The 27,922-nt window shown below is 45.1% G+C and overlaps 1 protein-coding gene across 3 annotated transcripts in view; it reads left to right on the top strand.

Annotated features, from left to right (window-relative positions):
• The window catches only part of SLC25A26 (solute carrier family 25 member 26), an 82,707-nt gene that overhangs the window by 37,640 nt on the left and 17,145 nt on the right, over nucleotides 1-27,922 (top strand). For 2 of the 3 annotated variants that reach the window (XM_082768128.1, XM_082768126.1), the window contains one exon: nucleotides 21,365-21,409. The exons of the other annotated variant lie outside the window; for it this stretch is intronic. In XM_082768128.1, coding sequence (XP_082624254.1) covers nucleotides 21,365-21,409 — 45 coding nt within the window. The remainder of the gene's footprint in view (nucleotides 1-21,364; nucleotides 21,410-27,922) is intronic. 3 annotated transcript variants of the gene reach the window in all.

The raw sequence follows: 27,922 nt of genomic DNA, 5'->3' as shown, positions 1-27,922 counted from the left end.
CCCCCTGCCCTTGCTTGGCAGGGCGGATGGGAAGAAAAATTGCTTATGATGGTCAGAAGTTATTTTGAATTTCTTGTGCCAGGGGCTTTCCTGACTGTTGGAGAGCTTGTGACAGTAAACTGTATTCTGAAGTTTATCCTTCCAAACTGTAAGTTGCAGCCCTTGTAGATGAGTGTTCCTTGATTTGCCAGTTGCCGTCACCTCCTAAGCTGCAGTTTGCTTTGTTTACCTGAATGGAAAGGTAGGATTTTCTTTTGCTCCTCCTCTCGTGTGATTTGGCAATATGTGAAGAAAACTAGGAATATGAAAAATCATTATTTTTTTTTTTCTTAGAGGCCTGTTGGAGAAGGGCCTCTGGGTAAATCCCATCACCACCTGGAAGCCTGGGGCCAAGGCTGGAGCTGTGCCTGTATCTATGGGACCCTTCTGAATGTTTAATCAGCCACATACATCACGCAGCGCCGTGTGCGGCACGAGGGTATGTTTAGAGCCTCCCCCCCACTCCTTTGCTCCTAGGGGTTGTTTCTGTGCACATTCCTAGCATAAAATGAGGTATGGAGCCTCGGCTCCTCTTGTCGTGTTTAAGTGCGGTGATATCACGGAGACACGCTGAAACATGGGGCCACTTGTTGAGGTTAATGTTTGATCTCTCAGTCCGCTGGGAAATGCTGATGTTGAAGTGGTAGGGCCTAGGACAACTTAAAATACTCATTTTCCCAAGGCCCATGAGTTACCAACACAGGGAGTGCTTTTACTGTTCTGTGTATATAAAGAGAATTCCTTCCTCCTCTCTGAGGGCAAATGTGACCTTGATTAAATTATTTCTATTTTTAATCAACTTTAAGGTTCCTGGAACTTCTGAAGTTCTCAGCAGCTGTTCCTCAGATGTCTGCTGATCTGTCAGTCTCACGGATTTCCCTATCTCCCTGGGAGGACCGAGGGCTCTGCACGTGTCCTAAATGGCCAGCAGTACCCCTTTGTGGCCAGGAAAGAGTAGGTGGTGCCGTGACCTTGGAAAAGGGCTAAGTGAATGCTATGTCTACAGAGCTTCCCAACAGAGAGCATGTGTGTTAGAGCCCTGTTAAAGAGCACTTCAGCTTTAATAGTTGCACTCTGGTCCTCAGCCACTGGATCTTTATTGTGCCGTCAGTCTTTCTTTTATGCAGCAGGTTTCCTTTGAGGGCAGAAAACAGGCACAATCTTTTAGGTTCTTGCTTTACCCTGTAATCCAGCACCACAAACCAGAAATCCTTGGAGTTTAAGCAGCTTTATCATTTATTTACACAGGTCTGCAGTTACTTCTTTGTTGTTTCTTTTCTTTTTTTTTTTTTCCCCTTGTTGTTTTGTCTGGTTCTGTTCTCCGTAGGAAATTCTGAAAGGCTGTTCAGCTGCATGCTTAATGGCTCCCCTGTACACTCGTATGTCCTCTGAACACGGTGTTAGCATGTCCAGCATCCTGTTCTCAAGGCCACAACACCTTTTCTTTATTCTCTCTATGGACCTGTAATCCGCAGCATCCCTGCTGTCCCTGTTGTGCTGACTCCAGCCTTGCATGCATGGCCCCCATGCTCCCCCCGTTCCTTCCAACATCTGGGCTCTGTCCCACAGCCCTGAGCTGTTGGCTGTGCAGATGATAACACCCGCTGGGGTGCATCCCCAGGTGGCTGTGTGCTGCTTGCTGCCTGTGCATACCCACCGATTCCCTGGCTGACAACCAAACAGGTAATTGTTGAGCTCCTTCTGCAGCCTTTCCTGCAGAGTAGGGTGGCCGGTTTGGGTCTCTCTGCTCAACCAAAATACCTTCAGATGTGTTTGAGATGCCTGTTGGACGTTCACAGAAGTTTTAGGAGCTCTTTAGCTCCTTACCTCTGTCCTGTGTGCCTAAAACTAAACACTGAGTTCAAAAGCTCAGGAGAAAGAAGAAGAGGGCAATTTCACACACTGCTTCTATCATAAACCAGTCTGAAAACGAACCTCAGTAGAGTCAGCTACACGGGCTGTTCAGTGTGACATTTATTAATATCTTGTTTCATTGCTTACAGGTACATCAGTAAAATAACTTTCTGTATTAAATAAATCAAATTTGTTGCAACCAGATTGTAAGGATATGGTGGAGATGGAAACCGTAGTACCAATTAAGTGCTATTATCCAAGCAATCAGCTCAAATCTTACCACCCAGACGTTGTGTAGTTGGAGCCAGTGGAAGGCAAAACCTATGCTGAAATCATGCTGAAATTTGAATCAGGACCATGTTACGGTATTAATACTTGACAAAAACACCGAGTTTTACTGTAATAAGCAAATGTGGTCATTTATTGCATCTCAGGTACCCATTGAAAATCCCTGGGCTACAGTCCAAATACCTGTACAGATTCACAAATGGAAGGTACGTTATGAGAACTCCTGCAACCACTCGGGGATTAAAAAGGAGGAATACTTATCAGTACAAAATGTCCTTAAGCTTTATCAGCACAGATGTCCTTTCAGTAATTGTTATGGGTAGTCTGCCAACAACAAAATCATGATGCAGGACTGAGATACCGCTCTCCTTTTCCTGGTAGATATAAGAGCACTTAATTGGAGGTTTAGCTATGGAATTTTCTCTCAACGAGCAGAATTCCATAGTTTATTGTAGCGAAATTCCTGAAATAGCAAGAAAAAAGCATATAAAAGGCAGCTTAAAGCAAAGATAATAGAATTGCATGCTGTTGTGTGTGCATTGGGTTGTAATCGCCCATGGTGAATCAGACTTGCACATCCAGTATATTTGCAGAGGTGAAGTTTTGCCATTGTTGGGTTATTTTCAATGAATTGCATCCAGACCAGTTAAGTTTTACAATCTCTTGAGTGGCCTTAGATGTCTTTTGCTTGTGTCTGATCTTTGCTTCTTTGGTTTCAGGCTTTAGCACTGGTGGTCAAGTTTGATGTCAGTCTATCAGTGTTATTTCTGCCATTGGTGATGTTATTTCTGACTGGAAACACTGCTCTTTAATTCTGTCAGAGGTGTTTCTGTAATTAATTTTATACTGCAGCTTATCAGCAGTTCAGAGGGTGTAAAGCTCCCAGTGGGTTTTAGTTCTGTTGGAAAATGGATGCTTGGGCTACAGTTTGGATCAGAGATGGTAAAATTGGTTAGTGTTTTGTGACCATAAAGCTTTTCTGTTCAGTCACATCTTAATATTCTGTGTTACTGAAAGACTTGTGTGCAAGCATGCTTTGAAATATTGCATTACAGTAAAGAAAAATCACAATAAAAATGCTCTTTGCTGTGTGCTCACAGCTATTCTGCTCTCCAAGCTTGTGTTAACCTAAGTGTGAAGTGCTTGAGTGGGATGTTTGCAGGATCAGACCGCTTGCAGGCATGTAGATGGGAGATATCCTGGCCTTCTTTACTTGATGAAGCATGTTGAGGGAACAGGAAATTAGCAGTGCCCTGTCTCTCCCTGTATTTTTCCATGAGAATAATCAGGAGATGTAACAAGTTCGTTGCCTAACAAGCTGTCCTTTAACAGTAATGAATTGGCATTAGGGAATCCTGCTGACCAAAAATATTTGGCAGGTTTTGAAAACTGAAGTGTCGTAAATATGGGCACGGTCCAGATGGCACAGCTTGAATAAACTTTCTGATCGGGCGTACAGGAGTACCTTTGGATGGAAGAGAGCAGAATTTAGCTTTTTAGCATGAACCTTACCCCAGTATATCCTTTCATGGCTATGCTTACACAGACACGTTTTGATTACCAGTGCCTATAAAGAGCAGATGGTGTCCTCTGAATGCGTTTTAATATGAGCAGGTATTGAGTAGGGATTGAGACTGTGCATATTTTAAATCAGCTGTGTCTGTAAACCCCATTTCAGCATTACCTGTGCTTTGAAGAACTTGGGACATTTAATATGGCTACAGACATCCCATAAATTCTTATCGACACCACCTGCCTCCTCGTGCTGAGTTCCTGCTGTTACAAGCAGAGCTTTGATGGATATTTAGATTGCGCTATAAAGTTCTTGCCTTCTAAGATATGGGTTTTTCTCATGGAAAAAGCTTTGTTTCTGTCCTGAAACACACAGGAGAAAAGGATTGTGTTATGCCCATGGCTAACCGTTGGTGCAAGTGGAAAGGGAAGGAACACTTCTTCCTGGAGCAGTGAAGAGCAGTGAATAGAGTTTCCTAATATCCCAAAAGCTTGGTCAGAAACAAGTTTAGTGCATACTTAGAATTTTTGGCACTGAAGACATCTCTTTCCCCAGTTCTGAAATGACTGCACTAATCATCCTCTTGATGGATATTGTTCTCTTCCTTATGTGCCTGTTCATCTGGGGACCTTCCAGCTACCCCATTCCCCTCCACCTTCTCAGCCGTGTCCCGTGTTGTGGTGAGCAATGCCTGCTGCTCATCTGGCCAGAGGGTTTAGCATTTCTCATCCTCCTCGTCTGTCTTCACAAACGACCTCTTTGTGAGGCTTTCTAGCAGACAGCCGGTTGATCAGAGTTGACTTTAGGAGGTGTTCCCTAGAACTTCCTGGAAGATCTCATTATTTAATGGTTTAATTTAGTCTTGAGGCACTTGGTTTCCGTGGAAAATCTCTGGTGCGTGTGTGTACACACAGCCCGGTGAGAGGGAAGTTGAGATCTTGCAGCTACTAGCAGTGTTTGTGTTACAACGTCAGGATCTAACCTTTTACAGTCCTGATAGAGGGCTCAACGAGAAACCTGGGGCATGTACATGCTGCCTGGGGCTTTGAAGCACAAGTGGAGATGTGCAGCAGAAGCTGAATTTCCCTCGTGTCGGGGTTTAACCCGGCAGGCGGCTCAGCACCGCGCGGCTGTTTGCTACCCCCTCCCAGTAGGACGGGGGGGAGAATCAGGAGGGAAAAAAAGTAAAAGCTCGTGGGTTGGGATAAAGATAGGTTAATAAAATGGAAAAGAAAGAGAAATAATGATGATGATGATGATGATAATAATAATAATAATAATAATAATAGAACGTCCAAAGCAAGTGATGCACAATGCAGTTGCTCGCCACCCGCTGACCGATGCCCAGTCTGTCCCCGAGCTGTTTTCTCCTTGGGGAATTTTTGCTTCTTAATGCAACAGTAATTACAAATGGAAAGGGGTTGTGTCTTCAGGCACACTTCACATGTGTTTTTGTTGCACATCCGAGCTGGCATGTTGTGTTTGGTTCTTTCAGTCACTGCTGTAACACAAATAATCCCTATAGAAGTGCTCTCTGCCTGTTTTTCTGGCTGTCCTCACAGCAAAGGGCTGGCCCTGAGCTGCACATCTTCTAGTTCAATGGCCAAGACAAAGGGAAACCATTTTTCTCCAGATGTCAGGTCTGTAAAGATGGAGTGCTGTCCCGAGGTTATGCCGCTCACTTCCTGTGTGCTCGGTGAGTTCTCCTGAGGGCCAGAGCACCTTCATAAACGAGGGGCTGTCCTGCTGCCTCCCTCTAGGGTTTTGTTGGGGACTGCCAGCTGAGCACACCCATAGCGTTTTGCAAGGCACTGAGGGTTGCAGATGTCACGCTGGCTGATTTTGCTGATGATCTGCTCAGAGATTCAGTGTACATATATGGTGACTTCTCTCCTGCTCGCTTTGGAGCCCCAGAATAACACAGGCCTGCTCCTCCAGCTTCTGCACAACGGCATGCCTGAGACTACGCAGGCTTGCACTGGCTCTTAGGGTTATACTTGTTTCCCACAATTTTCTGCATGTTTGTCTCTAAACGAACCATGAAACGATTCAGTGCCCGCATGTGGTTTTAATAACGAGTGTATGTGGGCAAGCGAGAAAATACAGAATGTTCGACTGGAAGCTTCCAGCATACAAGAGGGGTTAAAATCGAAGGAGGTTTGTAGTGGGGTGTTTTTCGGACTTGGTTAGCTACTTTGGGGTTGTGTGGTGTTTCAAATGAGGCTTCTATCTCTAAGCTGGTAACAACGACAGTAGTGGAATGCTCCACGCTTAATCAGGGACAGGTTTGGAGCAATAAGCTCCAGTTTGATCTCTGAGCAGATTGTTTTTCTGGAAAGTCTGCGTGTTGTTGTTGGTTTTTTTTGTTTTGTTTTGTCGTTGGATTTTTGAGAGGGAGAGAGAGCAAGAAAGTGCAGCAAGTAGCTTTCTGATCTTGCTCTAGCTGCAAGTTCTGTCAAGGGCTTATACTCATTTAATAGGTTATGTTAGACATCCACATCTTAAAAACAATCATTGTAGGCACATTCTGGCTTCACATGGGTTTTTCAGAGTGCAGAGCAACCCTTCCCTTCACCATGTATCCTCAGTTACTCAGAATGCTTCTGAAAAGACTTGAGCCTTTCATTCTTATTTTGTTAGAGATCAGTATGTCCCCAGATTTTCAAAATTTTTCTCTTTTCTCCCACCTCAGAAATGTTTCATCCTCAATACATAACTGAAGTGAGATTGTGACATCCCACCAGCCCCAAATCAGAACAAGAAATGTCGTGCTGACAGATGTAGGTTTAAAGTTGCTGTGGACTTAACCAGCTTTTGCTAACAATCTGCCTTAAGCTTGTTGATGAAATACACGGTGAGACTGAGACTGATGTCCTCGTGTGTGAAAGGGAGGAAAAATACTGGAAAAGGCACAGGGAAGAAAAATGATAAATAAAGGCAAATATGCTTGGATTTTTTTCTGTGAAGGAGAAAAGAAAAGTCTGTTCCTATGCCTGTGATGAGGAGGTGAAGAAGCAATGACTGAAGTTACTCTGGGGAACTATCCAGCCACGCAGCACCTGAGTTGATCATCTCTGCAGCCCATCCATCACAAGCAGCCATAAAATGAGGTTAGACAAACATGCTGGGAACAGGCTTTGCCCTTGATCAGGGGAACGAAGGGCCTTCGAATCCTGTTTTCTCCATAATAATGTAATTTCAGGGAAAAGCAGGTGTAGTTGTACGAGGTGAGCAAGAAGTGCAAGGAGGCAGAGCTACCTTTTCTTGTGACAGCAGTGCCACACACCAGTTTGTTGGGTGGTTGTGTACAAGGGACTTTGGTTAACCAGGTGGAGACGGTCTGTTAAATGTGTTAAACTGAGTGGCTGCACCTGTGACTGGGAGAGTCGTTTCTCTGTGGAGATGTGTTCAGTATCTAGGTGGTGTGTCAAGGTGGCTGCTGGTGTGGAGCTGTGTGTAGGAGCCGTGCTGGACTCTTGGTTTGTTCTCACTGTGATCTTTGGGCATCGAGCTGCTTGCAAGGGGGAGCCCCACTGCGCACAGGTAGGTCTTTCTGCTGTGCTGTGAGGAGCTTAGCTCTGCTGGCAACTCCTCTCAGTGCAGACATCTGAAATGGCAGGTAGTGGTCAAATTTGCTATAAATCCTGCCACCTCTGCTGCAGAGGGGGCCAGGTGCCCTGCCCTCTGAGTACGAGCTAACGTACAGACCCGCTTACACTGCTCAGGGCTGTAAGGGCAGGTTAGTTCTGCTTCTGCTGCTGTGCTCGTTGCCTCTGTGCATACAGACCTAACAGCTCCATGGGCAAGAGCCTCAAAATTCCTTCTCAACAAAGAGTAGAACCTGGAAGTTGTTTACTGCTCTCTGCAAGGTGCATGCACCAAGGCAAATCTGGCATAACAGGAGGAAAAACGGGGAGTCTGTCATTTCTGTTCTGTGCCTAGTGAAGTAACTTCAAAATGAGCACACAAGGGAGACTAAAATCTATGACTGACATGTTAAAAAACTTAAAGCACTTTTGGCCCAGAAGTTTTAAAACATTTGCTTGTCATTGTGGTGGTTTTACAGTCATATAACCTGTGCTTTGTGAGCGCAGACGACCGCAGGAGCGTGCTGAGGTTGAGGAATGAGCACTTTCCCCGTGGCTGCCCTTGCTTTCTACCCATGGACCCAGCCCCGGGTAGTTGATCGGACATCTTACAAAGCAGAGGCTACAGCATCAAGTTGAATATTTGCCTGTTCTAGAGGGGAAGTGCACTTCTCTGAAGCACAAACATCCCAAGGTACTGCAGATGATAACACCTGTATGCAGTTATTTTATCTCTGGGCTCATCAGGCTTTAGGAGCGGAGCCATATCTTAAAGGAGCTGTCACAGCAATCCTTGTTTGCCTTCAAGGTGTCTCCTGGAGTGCTCCTGAAGGTAATTAATCACCTAATAAAATACACTCTTTGACAGTAGGTGGAATTTGGAAATTAATTTGCACCCCTTAAATGGGGCTCCTAAAACTATAATTATCACGAGAGGAAGAAATGAGCTGTGTCAGGTGTATAAATGATTTATCTGTTGAGAATAAACTGTCACCAAAGTGGCACTTAGGCTTGCTGCGTTTCTTTTAAGTGAATTGAGCGATGATACTTGCCTTCCCTGCTATATTTTTGCAAATCCTGGGGCAAATCTTCTGTTGTTTGTGAAGTGTTTGGAACAAAAGAGACCAGCAACAAAATTTTAGCTGCTTTTTCCACATTCTCCAATGTGGTGATCAGTTCTTCCTGCTGCCCCATCACTCCCTGTGCAATTCCTTATTCCCAGAAAAGCCTTTGGCCTCCTCAGAGGGCACCACCAGCCTTGTGCAGCTGGACATCTGGCTTTCTCCTTCTCTCTCCGAACAGTGGGCTTTGTGAAGTGGGTATTGGTAGGAGCACCAGGAAATGGAAACAGGAGCGGGCAGAATCGAGAAAATTGTGAGAACAGGCACATTTTAAAAGCGAATCACTTGCAAAAATAGTTGCTTGATTTTGAAGGTAAATACCCTGGTAAAAAGGTGTCACTCAAGTGCCCGTGCACCTGAGCGTCTGAAGGTTGGATTCAGTTGTGGAGGTAAAGGCTGCTTCAGCGTAGCCTTTGCTGTGGAATTACCACTAACGAGTGCTTTAGTTGCTACATCTGAAACGTATTTGCTGCTGACAGTGTAATTTGCTGGCTTCAAAGTGCGTGTGGTGGGCTGATCTAATGCATGTAGTTTGTGTGACATGGAAAAAATAGGCTCATTATTACATATTAATTTTGCATTATTGGTGCCTTAATTTCAGAGAAAGCCCAAGAGGATTTCTGTTTATTCATGTCAAACTGACTTCTCTAATGTACACGTTAGCCCTCTAGGAAGGGCTGTGCCTGATTATCTCTTCCATACCTGTTTGCCCAAAGTTAAGTTGACTTGAAAAATGCATGAGGGTACTCAGTGCCATGGGCTGGATTCAAAAGTCTTGCACAAAGTGGGAATATCTCTTGAGTTTAAGCCCCTTGAGAGAAACCTGTGGAAGTGTGAAATCATGTACAGTGCCCTTCCTATTTAAATTTTCCTAATGTCTCATAGGGCCAGAGAGGGCTTTTGCTGGAATGCATCACCAACACAGACAAAACAGGCAGTGATTCAAAACAAAACCTCATTTGATGCGATTATACCGGCATGCCGCATTTTGGTTTCTGGGTACTGACAGATTGCAGACAATTTATGTGAGCAAAACATAGTTTTGATTCTTTCTTTTCTCTTAGGAGTGTAGGTCTGCATAATGCTATGCAGAGTCCTTTCAATACAAACTAATACCTTTCTTCTCCCTCCTCCTCTGCAGTTTTACCGCAAAGTATTTTTACTGGACTGCTGAATTTTTTGGAAGTGTGCTGGAAATATTTTTCATGAAACCGAGTGGCAAAAATTAAACACTCAGGAATGCAGCTGAAGGGGCAGTCCAACTACCCTGAGCATGTCCTGGTTTGCTTGAAATATGGGTGCCCTTTCCAGGCACTCAATTCATCTTGAGGCCAATTTTAACAGTGCGCAGTGCAGAAATGACTAACTGTTATGACATGCCCTGAGCCAGCTCCAGTTCAGCTTGTGTAAATTCTACATGTGGGGTGCTTTTGGAGCTGACAGGTGGAATTTTATTGTGATTGTATTTAACTATTCTGCCACAGTAAAGGCTTTTGTCATTTATCTTACTGAGTTGCTATGTGTTGCATACAAAGGCACAAGTTCTTTGCTTTTTACTTATTTTTTTTAACCAACGTGTCTTATAAAGTGTCTGGAAACGTGGATAGGATCCTTTCAGCGTTCAGTTCCCCACCTTTAACCTGGCTTCTTGGCACGAAACGGGAATGGGGCAGTCACAAAAGGAGCCAAACCACCACAAAGTCAGGTCCTTTACTGGCATCGTGGTAGCATTTAAAACTGTGTGTGTGAATCATGTTACACTGGGAAAGGCATTTGTCTTGAGACCAGCTTATTCTTTGTATTAAGCAATAACATTCCTTTCTTTCCTCTTCCCTTTGGTCCTTAAATAGCGTGTTAATTTCTCTTTAACACACTGTGCATTGCCCAGCTCTTTCTATCCAGGTATGTGCGGTGCTGTTTCAGGGATACCCCATCTGTGAGGAGGTGCTGCGTTCTTTGTCTTCAGAAGCTGTCTGACAATTTTGCTGAGCTAATTTGGACAGATCCATCCCGGTCAGTCTCGGGGTGAAAGGAGCATCGTGCAGGTATCACGGGGCCTAGGGGTGGCTCCTAGTGTAAGGCAGCGGGACGCTGCAGGAACAGCAGCAGATCTGGAGATCCACCTAGGGGCAGGTTTCTCAGGCAGCTACTCAAATGCTGTCCACGAGGAAGGTGCAATTTCTGGAGATTCCTTGTGCTTAGGGAAAGGACTGGCTGTTTCCCCAACCAACATTTTTGTGTTCGATTCTTTCCTCTCAAGTAACAACGGTTATCATGAAAATCATTTCATTGCTGCTGTTCTGTTCTCCATCTGGAAAACAATCGTGGAGGCTGTGGTTCAAATCACACGTAGGTAAATCCCCTCCGTTGCTGTGTATCACAGACCTAAGCCCCTACCAGGCGACACGACCTCAGCCGTAGCACTGGGAGTGCCGTGGATCTACCTGTAACACCAGGGAGCTGGCACATCTGCCCCGTGGCTCTGACGGGCGTTTGGCATGGCTGCAAAATCAGTGAAGGAAAGAAATCAGCTTAGGGGGAACCTTCTGGACGCAAAGTGGCCTCTAAATGAATTAAAGCTGTGAGAACAGCATTTCCCATCCCTTTCCCTCTGGAGGCCATGCTGCAGTGGGCGTGCAGTTTGGCTTTCTCCTTTCGGTGTCAATGCTTTCTGCAGAAGTTGGGTTCTTAAAGGGCTCATGAGTGCAACAGATACCAGGCTCAGACCTGCCGCGTGAGAGAGGAACGTGCTGGAACTGGTGGGATCCGATCCTGTCCCGGGGCCCTGGCTGTCACGCTGACTGCTCGCGTTTGTCTGCTCCTTGCCGTGATGCTCAGACCTCGTGGAGGAAGCGGCAGCGGTGTCGTTACCTTTGCTTATCCCGGGTTTGGTGTTGGAGGTCACTTGGAGTTCTTTATTGTACATCTAGAGTGAGCCACAGAAAAGTTTAGACTATTTTCTTTGGCTTTTCTCTTCATTCACCACGTTGGTTACAACACCAAATTAGCAGAAAACTTTGTTTAGGCGTCAGTTCAACAAAACACTTTGGCCCAGCTCCAGCTCTGGAGGAGCTTTGAGATTAATGAGAGGTTGGGAGCGTAAGGAAGAGTGAGGAGTGCAGAAACTTGTTTGGGTCTGGCCTTCAGTGTTTCTAAAGCAAAATGTTGTTCGCTGTTCAGCAGTAGTTAAAATTAAGCATGTGCTTAAGTGCTTTGCCAAGCTCGGAGGGGATGATTTATACTGGTGAAGTGGAAGCTTAATAGTGTCTGCTTTGCTGATCGCAGCAATAACGGGGATTTCATAGAGCAGGGCTTCGCTGCTGTCGTGCTCTGTGCTCTGGTGTCGGGCTCAGGAGATGGCCCAGATCTGCAGCAGGGTGTGTGAACGCCCTGCAGGGTGGGCACAGGAGGACAGCTCGTGTCCAGCCGCTGTGTGAGGGGTGTTGGGGATGTTTTACGACTCAGCCTCGTGGTTCAAGTGACCCTCAAGGCAAACGGAAATAAGGTGGCCGCCTAAAGACAAGCAAACGAATTCGACTGCTTACAGCGAAAGCCTCTTCTCCATAAACAAATTAAATCATTGAGAGTGATGCTTGAGAGTGGCGTTTTATTTCCATGGGTCCTACAGTGGTTGTGCTGTGTTAGGCTGCTCCGAGGAAGCCTGCGAGGGATTGTGTAGCAGCCCCTCCTCGCACACTGCACTTTGTACACAGCCTAAAGCTTTTCCCCAGCCGCTGGCAGCAGGAAGGCGGGGGCTGCAGCAGCCTGACGGCTTGCCCAGGGGCCCCATAACCATGGACTGCTCTGCGTGTCCACACCTGGGCAGGCAGCGAGCTCCAGGCAGCCCCATGGTGTCACTCCCAGCTCCTGGGGGAAGCGGTGCTGCGGCAGGAGCCGAGCAGCTCTCCTGTGAGTGGGGGGCTTGTTTAAAGAGCCACGGGGCCAGCAGAGTTGGTTGAACTGCCAAAGAAAAAAGAAATTATAGAGGGTAAAATCAAAACAAAATGGGAGCATCCTTCCTGTATTTGTATGTGCATTGTCGAACTGCTCACTTGGGGTTGATGTCTTGTGGTTTTTCATCACCTCAATGGTTCTGTTGTAAGGTGGAATCAGCTCAAAGTTTGTGGAACTGCAGCTCAGGGCAGCGCGTGCCTTAGGACATAAATGCTGGAAGAAACCACTGTTGTCAGGGTATTATAATGTTTAGTATTAGAATTGTGTTTCAGTTCTTTGCAGAATCAACTGCCAGTGGGCGAATGCCAGCAGAGAGCACAGGTGGGAACTCCTTCCAGGAGTTTGTAAAGGGCAGATCTGCAGCCCTATGGGTGCTGACTGCCTGTGCAGGCTGCCCTGCAACTGCCCACTCACTCTGGCCTGCCGCAGCTTCCCGTTTCCTCTTCACTTCGTTACCTTGTCACCCTCTGGTGCTGCCCCGGTGACTGTCAGCACTTTGCAGGACAAGGCTGTCTCCTCCAGCTGTGGTGCGTGGTGCAGGATCTTCAACAGGCACAGAATAAAGCTTAGCAATGCCCCGTTTGGTGAGAGCCACAACATTTGGAACGTGCCTACACACAAATGTGTACACAAATGTGTAAGGTAACTAAAATATCTTTACATGAGTAGCATTTCCTAAACGTAATATCAATCTGCATTTTTTCTCTCAGCCACATGATGGAGATAATGGTGTGAGATCCATACGCAGCGCTGTACGGGTCATACCCCGCAAGGAAAAGCTGCTCAAGGAGAGTGGTTGTTCTCCAGTAGTTATTCTTTAGTGCTGGTTTAGCACTAGCCTTGATGGAATAATTTTCTCATACTTATCTCTGGGTGTTGTGTTTATAACAACATGTTGTTACTTGTTTGGTTCTGCTCTTTTTTTTTTTTTCCTTCTTTTTTTCTTTCCTTTTTTTTTTTTTCCCTATAAAAATGCGCAGGAGTGCTGTTACCAGATTGAACACCAAAGTTTGTATTTGGTCGAGCAGTCAGAAGAATATGCTTAGCTCACATCGATATCATTGGGACCTTGAATTGTATGTAGACATTCACAGTCAGGGCTCAGATATAGCTGCTAGCGGGGCTGTTGTCCCTCTTTCTGTACAAGCAGGGAATTTTCAGCAGTTTCTGTTTAACAGCTTAGCAAGGGCACGTCCCCAGCTCCTGGTGACACCACGAGCGTGACTCTGTGCATCCTGAGAAGGACGCGGTGGCACCTGAAGGTGTTGGTCCTTGTGCCATGTGCCAGAACCCTTGCTTTGGCTCTCTTCTGCTCTCCATCTGGAGCGTGAACCCTGATCCCAAACCTATTGAAGCCACATGTACGAATTTCCCAGCAGTTTCGATGACCTTCGGATCAGGCCTGTGCGCAGAGGAAGATGTGGGTTTTCCCATGGGACTGCTCTCAGTGCCATACCGAGGTCTCCTGGTGAGAGCTGTGTGTTTAATATATTAACAAAGAGCTGCTATGTTGTATTTGTAATCACAGTGAGTAACAAGACATTTCTAACAAACCTGCTAGAGACTGAGACAGGTCCAGGGAGAGGGAAACACTTGTTTCTTTCCAGCCTGTTAGTTCTTTGTAGCTGTTACTCCGAGGACAAGAGTTCCCCTGCTGATGTCAGTGCAATTACAGCTGCGCTGTTGTCAAGTTGCTTGATGGAATATTTGCTGGATGAAGCAATTCTCTCACCCCTCTCCCCAGATCCACCTGCCTTAGGAATCAGGCATGCTGCTGGTTTAATTCCCTGCCCAGCTCCTCGTATCTCACTCAAAATTCTCACTTGAGGAGCTGTGCAGCTCTGTGATACTGCAGGTCTGTCAGTCAGGGCGCTCTGTGATCAGTTTGTCTGGAATTAGGTTTTGTGTGTTTGTTCTCGGAGGGTCCCGCTTGATAGCTGCCCTTTGCAAGACACTTTTGAAATTATATTTACATTCAAAATGTTGCGTGTACGTAAAATATACATTAACATACCTTCGGAGTTACAGCACCGGCGTGTTCCACTGACAGCAGCACACAAGCATGCGTGTGTGTGCGCCCACGGTTTATGTAATAGCTTCTCCAAATGCCGGGCTTTTTCCTCAGAAGGCTTTTGCAGAAACGCTGTGCCCCATGCTCCAGAGCTCTGCTCGTAGGATTTTTTTTTTCATGAGAACAAAGATCAGCCCTTCATGGTCCTAAACGCAATGCATGTGCATGACTTAAAGGCATTACCTACCAATAAATAGGAGATTAGCTGCGGCTTGTATATTTCCTGATCAGTTCAGGTTTTTTCAGATGGCTCATTGTTATCCTGTTTCCTTTAACGATGGGACACTTTAATGAGTTTGCCATCTGACATACATCTGCTTCCTGTTAAACAATACCTTCATTCTTCTAGAGCTGCTAAACTCATCTTTTATCCTACAAGATTTTTATCTGCGCCTTGAAAACAGCCTGTACAAATTGGTGCTAGCACACTCGGTTGCTCGTGGAGGGTTGTGCTGTGTGTTTTCAAGAAGGAACAGCCTCCTTTAGTGCTCGTTTGTTGGAGAATGGGAGAACATGGATATTGTTTGGCTGTTCAGAGCCTGGTCAGTCCAGCTCTTGCAGAAGTCCAATAGGATCAATTTAGTGCCAGCATCATGCAATTTCTCACAGTTATGCCATCTTCCCAGCAAAGCAAGGGGCTGGTGCAAAACGGGTTTTGAAGGCTGTTCGTGTTTCTTTGAGGAAGGAGCCTTCAATAGCTAGCTGATGGCCTCACGCGTGTGAAAAGTCAGTGCTCTGTGATCATCAGGCTCCCTTAAATCAATCCATCTTGCATTGAGTTTGTGCATCTGCCTCACTGCTTCCCTTTTCCCCATGTGCTGGGAACGTGCAGTTATGCCAGATCTCTGGCTGTGTCCTCCTCCTTCCCTAACCAACATCGCCTCTCCAGAAAAGCTTTTTTTTTGTATCATCTACCCCTTTTGTAGTGGAGGGAACACAGGATAGCATTTTCCTTTTACAAAAACATACCTACTCTTCTGTTTCTACATAAAGCCCTTTTTGTGCTGCTGTTACAACAAGTGTGCAGTGCTGCTTAAAAGAAAATGCTGTTGTATGGGAAGTGCAGTCACACAGATCCAAAAGACATCACTGATAATGGCTTGCGACCAAATAAAGCAGCTCTGTGGGGTGTACAGTGTTTTGTCTCAGAAAGAATTTACTTCCAGGCATTCACGTAACCCAGGTACAAGTGGAATTATTTTGGTTTTGGAACTGGAGGACCAGAGGAAGCAAGGTACAGATATTTGAGGCTTGGTAGATGTTTAAATCAGAATATTGATTATAATTCAGGGATTTTGGATTTCTCCAAAGAGCTCACAGCTCAGGCAGGGTTAATGTCATTTGCTTGAAAATGAGGGAATTGCGGATTAGCTCAGGTTACTGCTGATGCATCAGCTAAAACCTCTGTTTTAACATCACTCCTGCCACTGTAGGGACTGGTGTTTCTAAACGCTGTTCCTTTGCTCCCACCAGGGCTGCAGGGCCACACATCCAGTGTGATGAGTTGATGTTGCAAATGGAGCTCGAGAGTTTTACCTCCAATGGCCCCGATTTCCCCTAGGGTCCCAGCACTCTTTAGGTATTGCAGTTTTATAGGAAGGCATTGTATGGGAAATTGGATTTCACCGCTTCTCTTTGAGAAATGCAACCACAAGAAGATCTCTACTGATTGTTGTACCGGTGTTGTCATTTGCTTGAAGACTTTTGATTCTAATTGCATCAGTGTTTATTAACAGAGCCCTACGTCAGTTTTTTAACATATAAACTTGTCTGTTCTTTCACCGTGCTCGCTCCTTTCATCTCCGAGAGCTACAGGAACGGCTGATGGCTCTGACAGCCTTTCATTCATGTTAGGATTACAAATTACTTTCATTAGGCTCCTTGTGGAGTCTGCAATTTATCAAGTGGGATTTAGGAGCAGCATCCACTGAAGCTTTGCAAGAAAACCAGTTGACTTTGTCAACCTCAGGATAGCACAGGGGATGGCTATGCCGAGCTCCTCCACACCTCCACCTTTCGGCAGCGCCGTGGAAAGCTGCAGGCCTTTATACACACTTTATATAGCCAAGTCTATTGCTATGACCTCTGACATGACCGAGGGAGAGGCTTACCTCATTTCATGCTCCCCGTTCAAATCCCATTATGAGGAAAGCGTAGTTAGAGTTGGAACACCAGTTTGTCACAACCCAGATGTACCAGGCGAGCGTGTTAGGAATGTGAAGGGGACGAGACATGGAAGCAGATTTGCTTCAGTTGTTAACAGAAATGTTTTGGTGTTAGCTCCAGTGAGCAGGCAGGGTTGTTCTGCTCTCCTGTAACCTGAACCTATTTGGAAAGAACCAGTTTTTAAAAAAGAAGCTGATATAAAAATAAAGAAGGAATGTAGAAGGGACTTAAGTAAATGAAAGATCGATCTTGTGAAATGTGTAGTTTATGTACCCTTGGAAAATGTTTTTATTTTTCATTCTTAGACGCGGGTTGTTAGGTTGTTGGACTTTTCCTTGTCATTGCAGTGGGGAAGCCAGAGTTTGGCACCTGCAGCTCAGATGCTGTGGTGGAGTGCTCCCAATGAATCCAGGTTTCTCCAATGATAACTTTCAGGGGCCTTCAGCAAGCCCTTACAAGGTGAGCCTGTTTCCTTTGCTGGCTGTTTGTGCCAGTCTCTCCTCCAGTATTTACTCCAGCATTTGTAAAAACAGTTCTTCTGGAGAGCAAGGCCCCGCTGAACTGGAGACAGCGAAAACCTGAATAAACAAACATGTGCCACAGATTAGTAAGAACATCTGTAGGTTTTATATTGTTTTGAGAACACATACCACATAGTTTTTCATTTGTTGTGCTTTTCGAGTTTCTCCCTTTCTTTCTGCCTCTGTTTTCTTCTGCTTTTTAAATATATTGCTAATAAAGGTTGGAGGTAGAAAGCACAGCTGGACTCTGCATGACATGCCACTGTTTAATTTCTAGCTCGGAGGATGAGAAGAAGAGTAGTTTTATTGTATCCGAGAAGAGAATAAAGCCACATGCAAATTCCAGCCATGGACATCTGTTTCCTCTTTATGTGAAAGAATTCTCATATTTTGTAGGGAATCCCAGTTTTGAAGGGGCTGATGAGGTTTTTATTTATTTTTTTTTTCTTTTCTCCCCCTCCCCCAGCTCCCCCCTCCCACTCCTTCTCATTGCCGTCCTTCAGCATGCTCTCCTTGCTCTCTGGCTGCTCTCTTTCCTTCTGGACAGTATCAGCTGCAGTTTAACGTCAGATACCGAAAGAGGGAATTTTGAATTACATACAAATGGTGCGTTTTGGTTACAAAAATTATCACCACTACCAGTTTTCTGTATTTACACATCTCTGTGGATGCTAGTTTTAAACTCCTCCTCAAATTTCTCTGATTTACTTAAGCAGTATTTGGTAGGGCTTCTTTTGCTCTGTGATAGATCTTCAGTACTTGCAGCCTGGTGGTTTTTTGGAAGTGGAGATCTGGAGATCTCTGTTGCTCTAGCTGTGAAGTCTTACTCTTTCTGCAAGTAATTTATTAAAAAAAAAAATCTTAAAAAAACTGTATCAGAGGAATTAAGTGAAACTAAAAATACGGATCTGCAACATTTATTACATTGTTAGCTATCAAGTGCTAAGGAACACAGGGACCAGAGTAACTGACAATTTCACTAACCTATAAAACATTTTAGAATAATGATTTACAGCTGTTTGGGAGCTTTAAACTTTTTTTTTCCTTTTGGTGTAAGATTTGCCTCTGTTGAACAAACAGCACAGTTATATAACGTTAGGCCAGACATGAGAACTGGTACTCTCTGTCTATTTTATATTAACGCCGAATGAGAGGTTGGTGAAGCTCGCCAGGGTTTCATATTTGCTGGCAGCAAGTTAGCCACATGTGTGGACCACATTTTTATTGTTGCCTTAGCCTATTTCAGGCATAAATATCACTGCCTGGCAGGGTGTGATTCTCTTCATTGCTGAAGAGCTTTTCTTTTTAAAAGCAAAAAGGAATCAAATGGCAAACGCTGTAAATGTTCGGACTGAGAAGAGCCTCGAAACGAGCCATTTTGTCACGTCCATCATAGAGGAATAAGGGATGAAAGGCATCCGAGGGATTTTCGGTTGTTGGATTCGTTCCCCTCGCAGAGATATTTCTTTTTGCATATATTAATCCTGCTTTTGGGTGTGGGCTGTTTAGTCTGGTTTCTTAGGGAAACAAGGCTTATGCAAGCAGGGTGGATGCGCGCACCGACACCAGCAGCGCGCGGCTCATGCCTTCCTGCGTGCCCTTGGACGTGTCGGCCACAGAAATGGGGCAGAGAGAGCGGCACATCAATTTAGCTTCCTTTAAGCTTCTTGAAAATAGGCGTGCAAGGGCAGAAGAGAAGGGATGGAGAACATCTCCTGCTGGGGTCTTCTTGGCCAAGGTGCCTCTTTGTCTTTGCTCGTGGTGCTTCTTTGCTCATTTCTTTCGCGTTTTCAAATTCTACTGAAATACGATTTATGAATGGTTAGCTGCTGATCCTGCCAGCAGTTCAGGAGGCAGCCCCGTAGCTGTGCAGATCCCACTGACCTACATCTGAAACCTTCCCAGGCATTTTGGAAGCCTGCAGCTTGCGGGGCACACAGGGAGGTGAAACCGATAATCCCCGTCCGGTTCTGATCCCCAGAGCAGGACACAGCAAACAAACGCCGCTGATGGCAGAAATCAAACAGCGGTCCTGAACAACTCTTCTCTCTGACTGAAATGCTTCTAGCTAGCTCTGCAGATAAAAAGGAGGTTCTGTCAAAAAGCCTCTCTTGTCTTATTAACAGCTGCATAATTTTATCACTCGTTTTCAAGTATGAAAAAGCAAAACTTTGAGACTGCATTTGAAAGCTTGTTTTGTTGGGTGTACAGCTGGATATAGAGCGTTTCCTTTTCTCCCTTTTAACAAATTTGAAGCAAATGTAGTGGGTATTGTTTCTCTTTTTTCTGTTTTTTGGCCTAGATAATAGAATATTCTGTTGCTTTTCATTTTGCATGGCAAGGAAATCATGCCATTTAACTCCAAATCAGCAGTGATGCAGCAGCATGCGGATATACATACATCTTCTCATAAATATATTACCACACATTACTGTCAAATAGCTGGACTTTTTCACCCAGTATTAAAAACGAAATTTAATTGCTACACTAGAGTTTCAAGGCCCTGATAAATAAGAGCCATGTCTGACCTTTATTGTGGGGGTTTTGAGCTGCCACCAGGGATATTGCTCATTGTTCAAGATGACAAACTTCCTCTGAGATTTCAGTTTGTCAGCTCAATGTACAGCAGTGACATTGATTTCTTCTCACTGCCATTTCCTGCCTGAATAGATAACAAATTTTCTGTGGCAGGTGTCTGTCAAGCTTAGTTTTGCCTGGCAGATTAACTTAATAGACTCATTTATTAATCATTAGTTGCAACACAGTGAAGGAGACAATACTCCTTAACTCCTGTGTTGTTAAATAGCTGTACCACTTCAGATTCCTTTGTGAAGCTTGAGTTTAGATTTAATAAGCTGTTCGTTTCTCTGTAATGAGTGGCTTTAACCTGACATTACTCATCTTACAAAGAGCAAAGATGTGTGTGTTAACTATGACCCACTTTGACTGCCTTCTACTTTTTATGGCAAAAGGTGTGTGAGTGCTTTCTGAGGCTAATAAAATGATGCATGAATGACAAACCGAAAGAAGGGAGGAAACTAACTCAGCGTGCATCACATTTGGGGAAGGAAGATGCACACAGGAGAAGAAACTAGATGTTTGGAAGAAGGTTTGAAAGTGGGGCTGACTGCCTGTTGAAGCAGAGCAGGTACTGCATGAGCATTGAGCAGGGGGCAAACCAGACTTGCAGTTAAAGCTGTAGGGCAGTTCTGGCGTGAGCTGGTATTGTCACAGGGACTTCTTCCTCTGAAAAGTCTTGAGATGGGCATCCCGGGCTGGAGGTAGTAAAGGCAGAGTCAGTGCCAGAGATGGATTTTGGATGGATATCAGGGTGGTGAGCAGGAGGAAGAGCCAGAAGAGCCCAGGTGGGAGAATAGAGGAGAAGGAAGCTATATGGAAATGCAAAACACCGAAAAGTGATTTCTCCTGCTGCAAGGATTCACTCTGACCATGTAGAAAACGCAACTCATTGCATGTGTTGGCCCTCCACAGCCTACAGAACTGAGGGAGAAGGATGTTTGCTTGAGTTGGTTCACAAGACGTTTATCAGGGCAAAATCTGTAACAGAGCTGGAAATGCACGGGCACTGCTGGGGACACACGGCAGAAGGAATGAGCTTAGGTAGAGGTAAAGGGTGTTGGACAGAAGAGCCTCGTCTGTGCACTGATAAGAAGGGAAACATCAAGCTTCTCCCTTTGGGCTTTGGTTGGGATTGCCACCTCTTCTCTACCTGCTTTTAATTCTCAAGGGAGCGTCTTAATATGAGATCACGGGGAGATGTTCAGAAAAGTTTCCCTCTGCAGCTGATACCCGACCTGCAAAGCCCCGGTTCGAGCACAGCTCTTTTCAGCTCAGCGTTTGTGAGAGTGTTACTGAAGATGGTTTTTTGACAGGCTGTGTTCCTGGCCTTGGGAGCGTGTTACTTGAACCATCCTTATGGCTTTCTTGGCTGAGCATCAAACCGAGAATGTCCCTGCACTAGATCATACTGCTTATTGCTCTTCTAGGCCACCCTGGTAACAATACATTAACCTCTTAGCAGGGAATGTGATAAACAAAGTAAAACTGCTTTAGTGAAACCAGTCGTTTAATGGCAGCCGACATAAAGTGTCCTTAAAGATTTGCAAATGTAATAAGCTGCAGTTCCCTGAGTGAACAATAACTGTTCCTAATTTAGCCAGGCAAGGAACACGCCAACCTCATTTGCTTTCGTAACGTTGTGTTGTTGTTGTTTTTTCCCACCTCTGCAGATTCCTTTCTCTCTGGTACAATTTCCCCTCTGGGAGGCCTTAAAGGTAAGTCCTCTTCAATGATACAAATATAAGTTATGCAACTCACAAAGGCTGTCCACGGTAGCTTATTTAACTTGATTATCGCAGTTATGGGCACATCCAAGAATCAGTAAGCATGTAGCACCCTACCTGTGCATGTGATCGTTTGCTTGGATATTTGAAAAATAACAGGGAACACCTAACCATCGATACGTGCCATGCAGTCTACGTTTTACTCCCTGGTGTGCCAGAAGTCTTATTTGCTGCCCTAGCTATTTTTGTTGATTGCAGTAGAGTGGGAACTATCGGTGTTGTGTGATTTATTTTATTTTATTCTGGTTTTATTTTAACTGTTCTAGTGTTTCACTCTTCAAGGTAACAGGAAATTGCAAACGATACAGAGCAGACTGATGGAACCTGTTTCTGTGGAGGGGGAGAAACTCTCAGTACATCACTGACACACTATTTTGATTGACTGTATATACATTATTTCAAAGGTCATTTAAAGAAGGTGTCAATTGGATGATATTTTAATAGCACAGCCTTTCAGAACGATGCACTGTTCTCCCACCAGCTGCTTGCTTTGTTTATCATGTACAGTCACTGTGTATTTTTCTGAGCATGGAGTTGAATTTGAAGTTGTGTAATTTCTTTATTCTTCTGGTTTTCCTTTTAAATGGTGATACTGGTGTGGTCCTCACTGCAGAATGATGAGGGAAAGTCGGGGCCTTTTAGCTGCTTTGAGATCCTGGGTTGGAAACACAGAAAATTACAGCAGATCACTAAAAGCATTGTAGCAAAATACAGAATTTTTAAGAGGGAAGCTGGAAAGAGAGTCGTGTTCTTCCTGATAAAGGTGCTGGACTCCCGAGAAAGCCCGGCACTGAGACCCAAACTGGGAAGGAGTACTGGGAAGGATGGGAGCTGGCGGTGCTCTTCCTTGCTCCTTGCTGCTTTCATTTAGGAAGCAGTGCCGATGTTCTCCTCAGTCTTTGTATGCCTGTCTGGGACCCCAGCTTGCCCCCTCATTTGTGTCAGTGGCTGGGGTGGTTCTGAGCCCACACTGGGACCGTGAGCATCTAGAGGTTTCAGGAAGGCAAATTAAAGGGGAGTCCACAGGTAGGAGAAGCCTGAAATCCATCGAGAGCTTTCATATAACGGAGCTGTAAGTTGCTGTGGGCTCTGCAGGTGCTCCATGAGCTCAGCCTGCTGCAGTGTCTGGGTATCATCCCCTTGTGCAGGGTAGCTTTGGCTGCCTTATTAGGAATCTGTTTTCCTGCCAGTGTCTAGGAACAGCTTTGTGTAAACTCTTCGGAGCGATGCTGGCATGACCCCCAATTGTCAGTGCAGCAGCCTCCGCTGGGAGCTAGAGATGGCAGTACTTAAAGAGAAAAAGTGCAGCGTTCTCTCCAAAACCACATAAAACAGCACCATAGTGGAGTTGTTTTCAGAACACAAAGTTGTTTTAACTAATGTCCGTGTAGCTGCAGCTCTAAAATGTATTGTTTAAATTTCAGGTTAAAGAAGACAGTCTGAATATAGCTGGCTCCAGGAGGGAGTCCCTTAGGATGAGAGGCATCAGGTTTAATCTAAAGAGGTCGGTGCAGGTTTGAAAAGAAACAAAACTGGTTTAGTTTGCTCTTTGGACCGGTTGCAATATATTCTTCTGCCTGTGGAACCAAGAGCAGAAATCTGCAGAAATCAATCTTGCATGCTTCAGTCACTTTGGCTTAGCACATGGAGAGAGCTCAAGGTTTGTCACATCAAAGCTAGGCAGTGGTGGCAGCTCTTAAAAAAAAATTTACTGTGGCAGTAAAACAAAGGAGGAAAATCATGATGGCCCCAGCAGCTGGCAAGATGTGGCTGGTAGCATCAAGAGCAGTGTGATTCAGCACAGGGCTTCTCCTGGGTGCTTTGAAGGGAGCATGAAGAGACAGGAATTGAGAAGCAATAATAGTGCAGAGGACGAGGCAAAAGGTACAAAGCCTAAATATACCAGAGTTAGGTAAAGTTGTTGGTTACTTAATGTCTGAGGGACTTCTCTGCACTATAGCAATGGGGTTACTTGAGAAAGTAAATGCAGGAGTAGCTGTGTGTGCATGATGTGTGCGGGTCATCCCGCAGAGGAGAACAGAACAAGTGCTGTGGCTGGGTGACTTTAAAGCCATTAATACAAAATTACACAAACTGGTGGATGACAGGCTCAGTCTTAGAACTCCCCAAACAAGCTAGTAACCATAAAAATGATGAAAATTATCTTCCCATTGTAAAGTTAGCGGAGCATGTGGAAGAACAGTTTTCTTTTCCTTCACATATGTGCTGGCTAAGGCCAGCAGCAGGGTGTTAAGCTTAAAGAAGCTTAATAAAGGCTTTGTAGGCAGCAAATCAGGTGTTCCTGCATCCCATCTTCTCTATCTGCATTGCTCTAGGCTGCTGTGGTTACTCTTTTTGCTTCCAGCTGGCTTTAGCCACGTAGTTTACATGCACAGTTTTCTTGTGTCTATGAATGTGGGCCAGCTGCCCCATGTGAGAGTAAACTTGCGTGCCTTGCACTGGTGGGAAGTAAGGTAGGAGAGGGAGAGAGGGCTGTGGGGTCACCGAACCATCAGGCTGGTTATGCTGTTGGTGCTGACAAAGGGGTATATATATAGAGAGAGAGAGAGGTAGCATCCACTGCTGTAAAACATGCTTAACATCCTTTCCCATCCCATTTCTTCATTTTTTCATATTTCTACTTAGGTAAAGATTACTGATAAAAAAACAAAGGGGAGAAGGAAACTGTACTATGACATGTCAGATGTAGAAACAGACATAGTAATTCTCTGTTAGAGTGAGTTGTGTAGTGCTGCTCTGTCTCGTTATCCCAAGCTGTACAGCTAAATTAATTTTAAAGTCTTAAAGTTCAGGAAAAGAAGAGGGGTTTTAAGTATCATTCACACTATGTTAAACCAGCCCTTGGAGGAACACCATGGCCAGTTACCACTGTAGCAGTTTGGTCAAATATAAGTTATTTTAGGGGGCATCTTGCAGAAATACAGGGCACCTGTTTATTTATTTATTTTCCCAACAAAATAGGGTTTAAAACAAACTTGCAAAATAGAGCACTGCTGGTTAGTTTTGAGTCGAGCAACATCTTGCCCAAAATGCCTCCTATTTATGGCTGAGTGGAAATGATCAGCTCCCTAGGAGAACAATGCTGCGTGTAAGACAAACCCTTCTCAGGTGGAATGAGACTCAGTCCTCTTGGGTTTTATATTTCTGCCTGCTGGCTGCACTTCAGAGCCACAAAGAACTGCGCCAGTGCAGCTGTAAATGAAGAATGCTCCCTTTATAGACCAAATGTATCGTACGTCTGAAGCAAAGGCTCTGGCAGTCGGTGAGGAGGGAAGGAACAGGCGGGACAGGAGGACACAGGTCTCAAATGAGACTTGGAAAGTAAGGTTTGACTAGTTCTTTACTAGTTCGTTTGGTTGGGTTTTGTTTTAAGGAGGGAGAACAAACCCAGTATCCTGGGAACCTTTTGTCTTTTTCATCAGACATCCAGTTCTGAGATGAGACACTTGCAGGTTGCAAAAACTTCATAACATCAGGGTCAGGCTGACTTCACCCTGCCGAATGCTGCTCCTGCACAGGCAGCCCCTCTGGGAGGGCTGTCAAAGGCGGTGCTGCTCAGTGGCCCTGCGAGGCAAGATAAAAATCTCGCACTGACTGTGCTGAAGGTGGTGGTATGGCTTTTCTGGCACTGGACGGAGCCAGGATTTCCCTTTTAGTCTCAGTGCTGGGCAAAACCCAAAGCTCTCAGACTTTCTGCAGCTCTAGTGAACTCGCATGGTTTTTGTCACTGGCTTTAGCCATAAGGTAATTTTCTCAAATCTCTAAATCTCCCAAATTGACAGGTGTTTTACAAAGCCATGTATTTGGTTGCACCTTGAGAGGCAAGAGCTGGAGAGAGGGAGCCGAGATGCATGGGCAGCTCTCTCTTGTGGGATTTTTTAATGACTGCACTGGCATGTGATAGCTGTGTAAGACCCTGAACAAGCAGAGGAATGCTTTGATGGCTTCAGGCAGAGAACTGTTTGCAGAGTACAGACGGGCACATTTCCACCCTGTGAAATAAGCAGGACATGGCAATAAAGGGAACGGGGAGAGTCCAGCCGCTCTGAATCTGAGCGGTAGCAGGAGGGTGGTTGCGTCAGAGCCCTTGTGTTGTTCCCAAACTGCTTTCTGGGTGGAGAGAAGTCTTGGGATTGGGCTTGCATCTCCTGAGGTCCCTTGTTTTCTGTCCGGGTTCAGCTGTCACCCAAGGCACCTGTGCTGGGAGTCAGCAAAGATTAGGAAATCTGGTGTTCAGTATAGGATGTGAACAACTCTGGTGGCAAGGTGGGCTCAGCCCTGCTCATCACTGTCCGTGCAGACAGACCTTGGAGGAAGCCGTGCGAGGACTGCTCAGTGGGTTTTCTGTGAGGGCAAGGACTCTGATCGTGGCTGAGCTCATTGCACCTGATTTGTAAAGTTACTAAGAATGAAAAGTTTACAGAATGCTTCTCCCCGGGCAGCTGGGGTCCTTGGCTGTAATACGTGTTTATAACTCCACCACTGAAAGAATAAACCACATGCTATTTCCCTCCTAAAATTTACAATCAAATCTGGTGCCGTTTAACAGAATCAGTAGAAAACAGAGGAATGTAGCCAAAGTGGGCCTAAAATGGCTTTCCCGGCTCTATGGGAAGGTGACAACTTTCCTTTTTTTTTCCTGGAGGAGCAGCTGAGTGTTTCTTTTCTGCGGCGTTCAGCTGCATGTAGGTCAAGAGTAAATGAAACCCAGGCCCGGCTTTAAACCCATTTCCTTGCAGGCAGCGTAGTAAGTGTTCTACCATGCCTCGCTCCGTCTTTGAGTAACGATCGGGCGGATTTAGGGATTAAGTCCTAATCGTTAAATAACGCTAACGTGTCTGCCATTTGCTTAGGTGCTGTATCAGGAAAACAGATTTCCACGGCAGCGTTTCAAGGCGTGATGTAACTTGCAGCCAATGCGGCGTGTGCATGCCATTAGCATAACGGCTGCATTTTTCTCACAAAAGAACAATGTACCCAACAGCTGTTCAGCAAACAGCCCCCGCTTTATTAGTGGCACAATAAGTGTCATTCACACAGTCTTTAAGCGCAGCCGAAGGAATGCTATGCACCATCTGCACCGAAGAGAAAGAAACAAATGCAATCCTCACTCAGAGCGCTGCAGACACGTTTGGGAAAGTCAGATGGCCTCGGATCATCAATGCAGCATTTAAAACATAGAAATAAAACAGGCTTGTGCAGTGTGTAGATACAGAGCCAGATTGTGATGCTCTTGGTCATGCCTAGACCACAAGCAGCTCTCTACAAGTTGGAGCTTGCCAATGATGTTTGGGGACATTTAGTAGAATATAGAAACAATCGATGCGAAGAGCTCACCATTTGACTCAGACGCTTTGTTCTTGCTGCAGAAGCTTAAAAACCCCTTATAATTCTTCCATGTAATTTATTCACCCAGGCCTGCATGAAATCCACATTTACTAGCAGGTAGTAGCGGTGCATATGCTCAAGGAAAGCTGGCCTAGCTTTGAAGTGATTTCTTAGAGTTGCATTTTCCTTCCCAGCCACATAGATGGCCCTTTGTGCCATGGAAACTGAGTGTGGCTGGTATATTATGTTCTGCCTTGCCATGGGAACAGTGTTTCGAAGACATTTTATTTAACCAGGCTTTTAGCACATCCATTTTGATTTACATCCAAATGGGTCGCAGACATCAATGCAGTATTATATGGGGAGAGAAAGGGAATGAAACGCTTTTAACATGAAAAATATGCTGTTGCGTGTAGGCCAACTTTTGTTCTCTTTCTCTCAATTTATCTAGGATTTGGGTGGGTTTAATTCTAGGGCCAAATTCAGTACTGGCGTAAGTGAGTACAGCTCCATTAGTGTGAAAGGAGTCTCAACATTTATATCAACAGTTAACTTAGATCATCGAATTTTTCCCATGTTTGGGCTTGCATGTTTCCTGCGTGATTAATATACACATGTACTGCACATGTGCTGCACATATGCGCATAAAAATTCACTGGAGATGGCATTTGTCTCTGTGCTTTTTGATTTTACGTCTAGAAATTGCAATCTGCTTACGAATTTCTGCTTCTCCTACAGCTAATGTGCCACGCATCTGTAAGGACCAGCCATGCAGAATGCCACATTGCAAATAAAATACCTAGCAGCAAAGGCAAGCGTGAAAATGCTTTCCTTCCTCAGTCTGCAGGACTGCACATAGGCACAAATCAACATGATTAATTCTGAGAGATAACTCCCCCTCCTGTTATCATAAAGTTGAACACTCGTTGAACAGAGGGGTGCAGAGAAATACTACAGATGCGTATCATCGGAGCGAGTTGTAATATTTACTCAGCTGCAGGCCTCGAGTTTAGAGCACGCCATGAGGCCTGCTTGCCTCTTAGCGTCTGAGGAATAGTAAAGTCAAGGCAGAGATGTCTCGATGTCTGCAATGCC

The sequence above is a fragment of the Aythya marila genome, assembly GCF_965140915.1.
Source record: "Aythya marila genome assembly, chromosome: 10".
In the NCBI taxonomy this organism is placed as follows: Eukaryota; Metazoa; Chordata; class Aves; order Anseriformes; family Anatidae; genus Aythya; species Aythya marila.
Note: the sequence above shows the minus strand (reverse complement) of the source record. Positions and strands in the feature narration are given on the sequence as shown.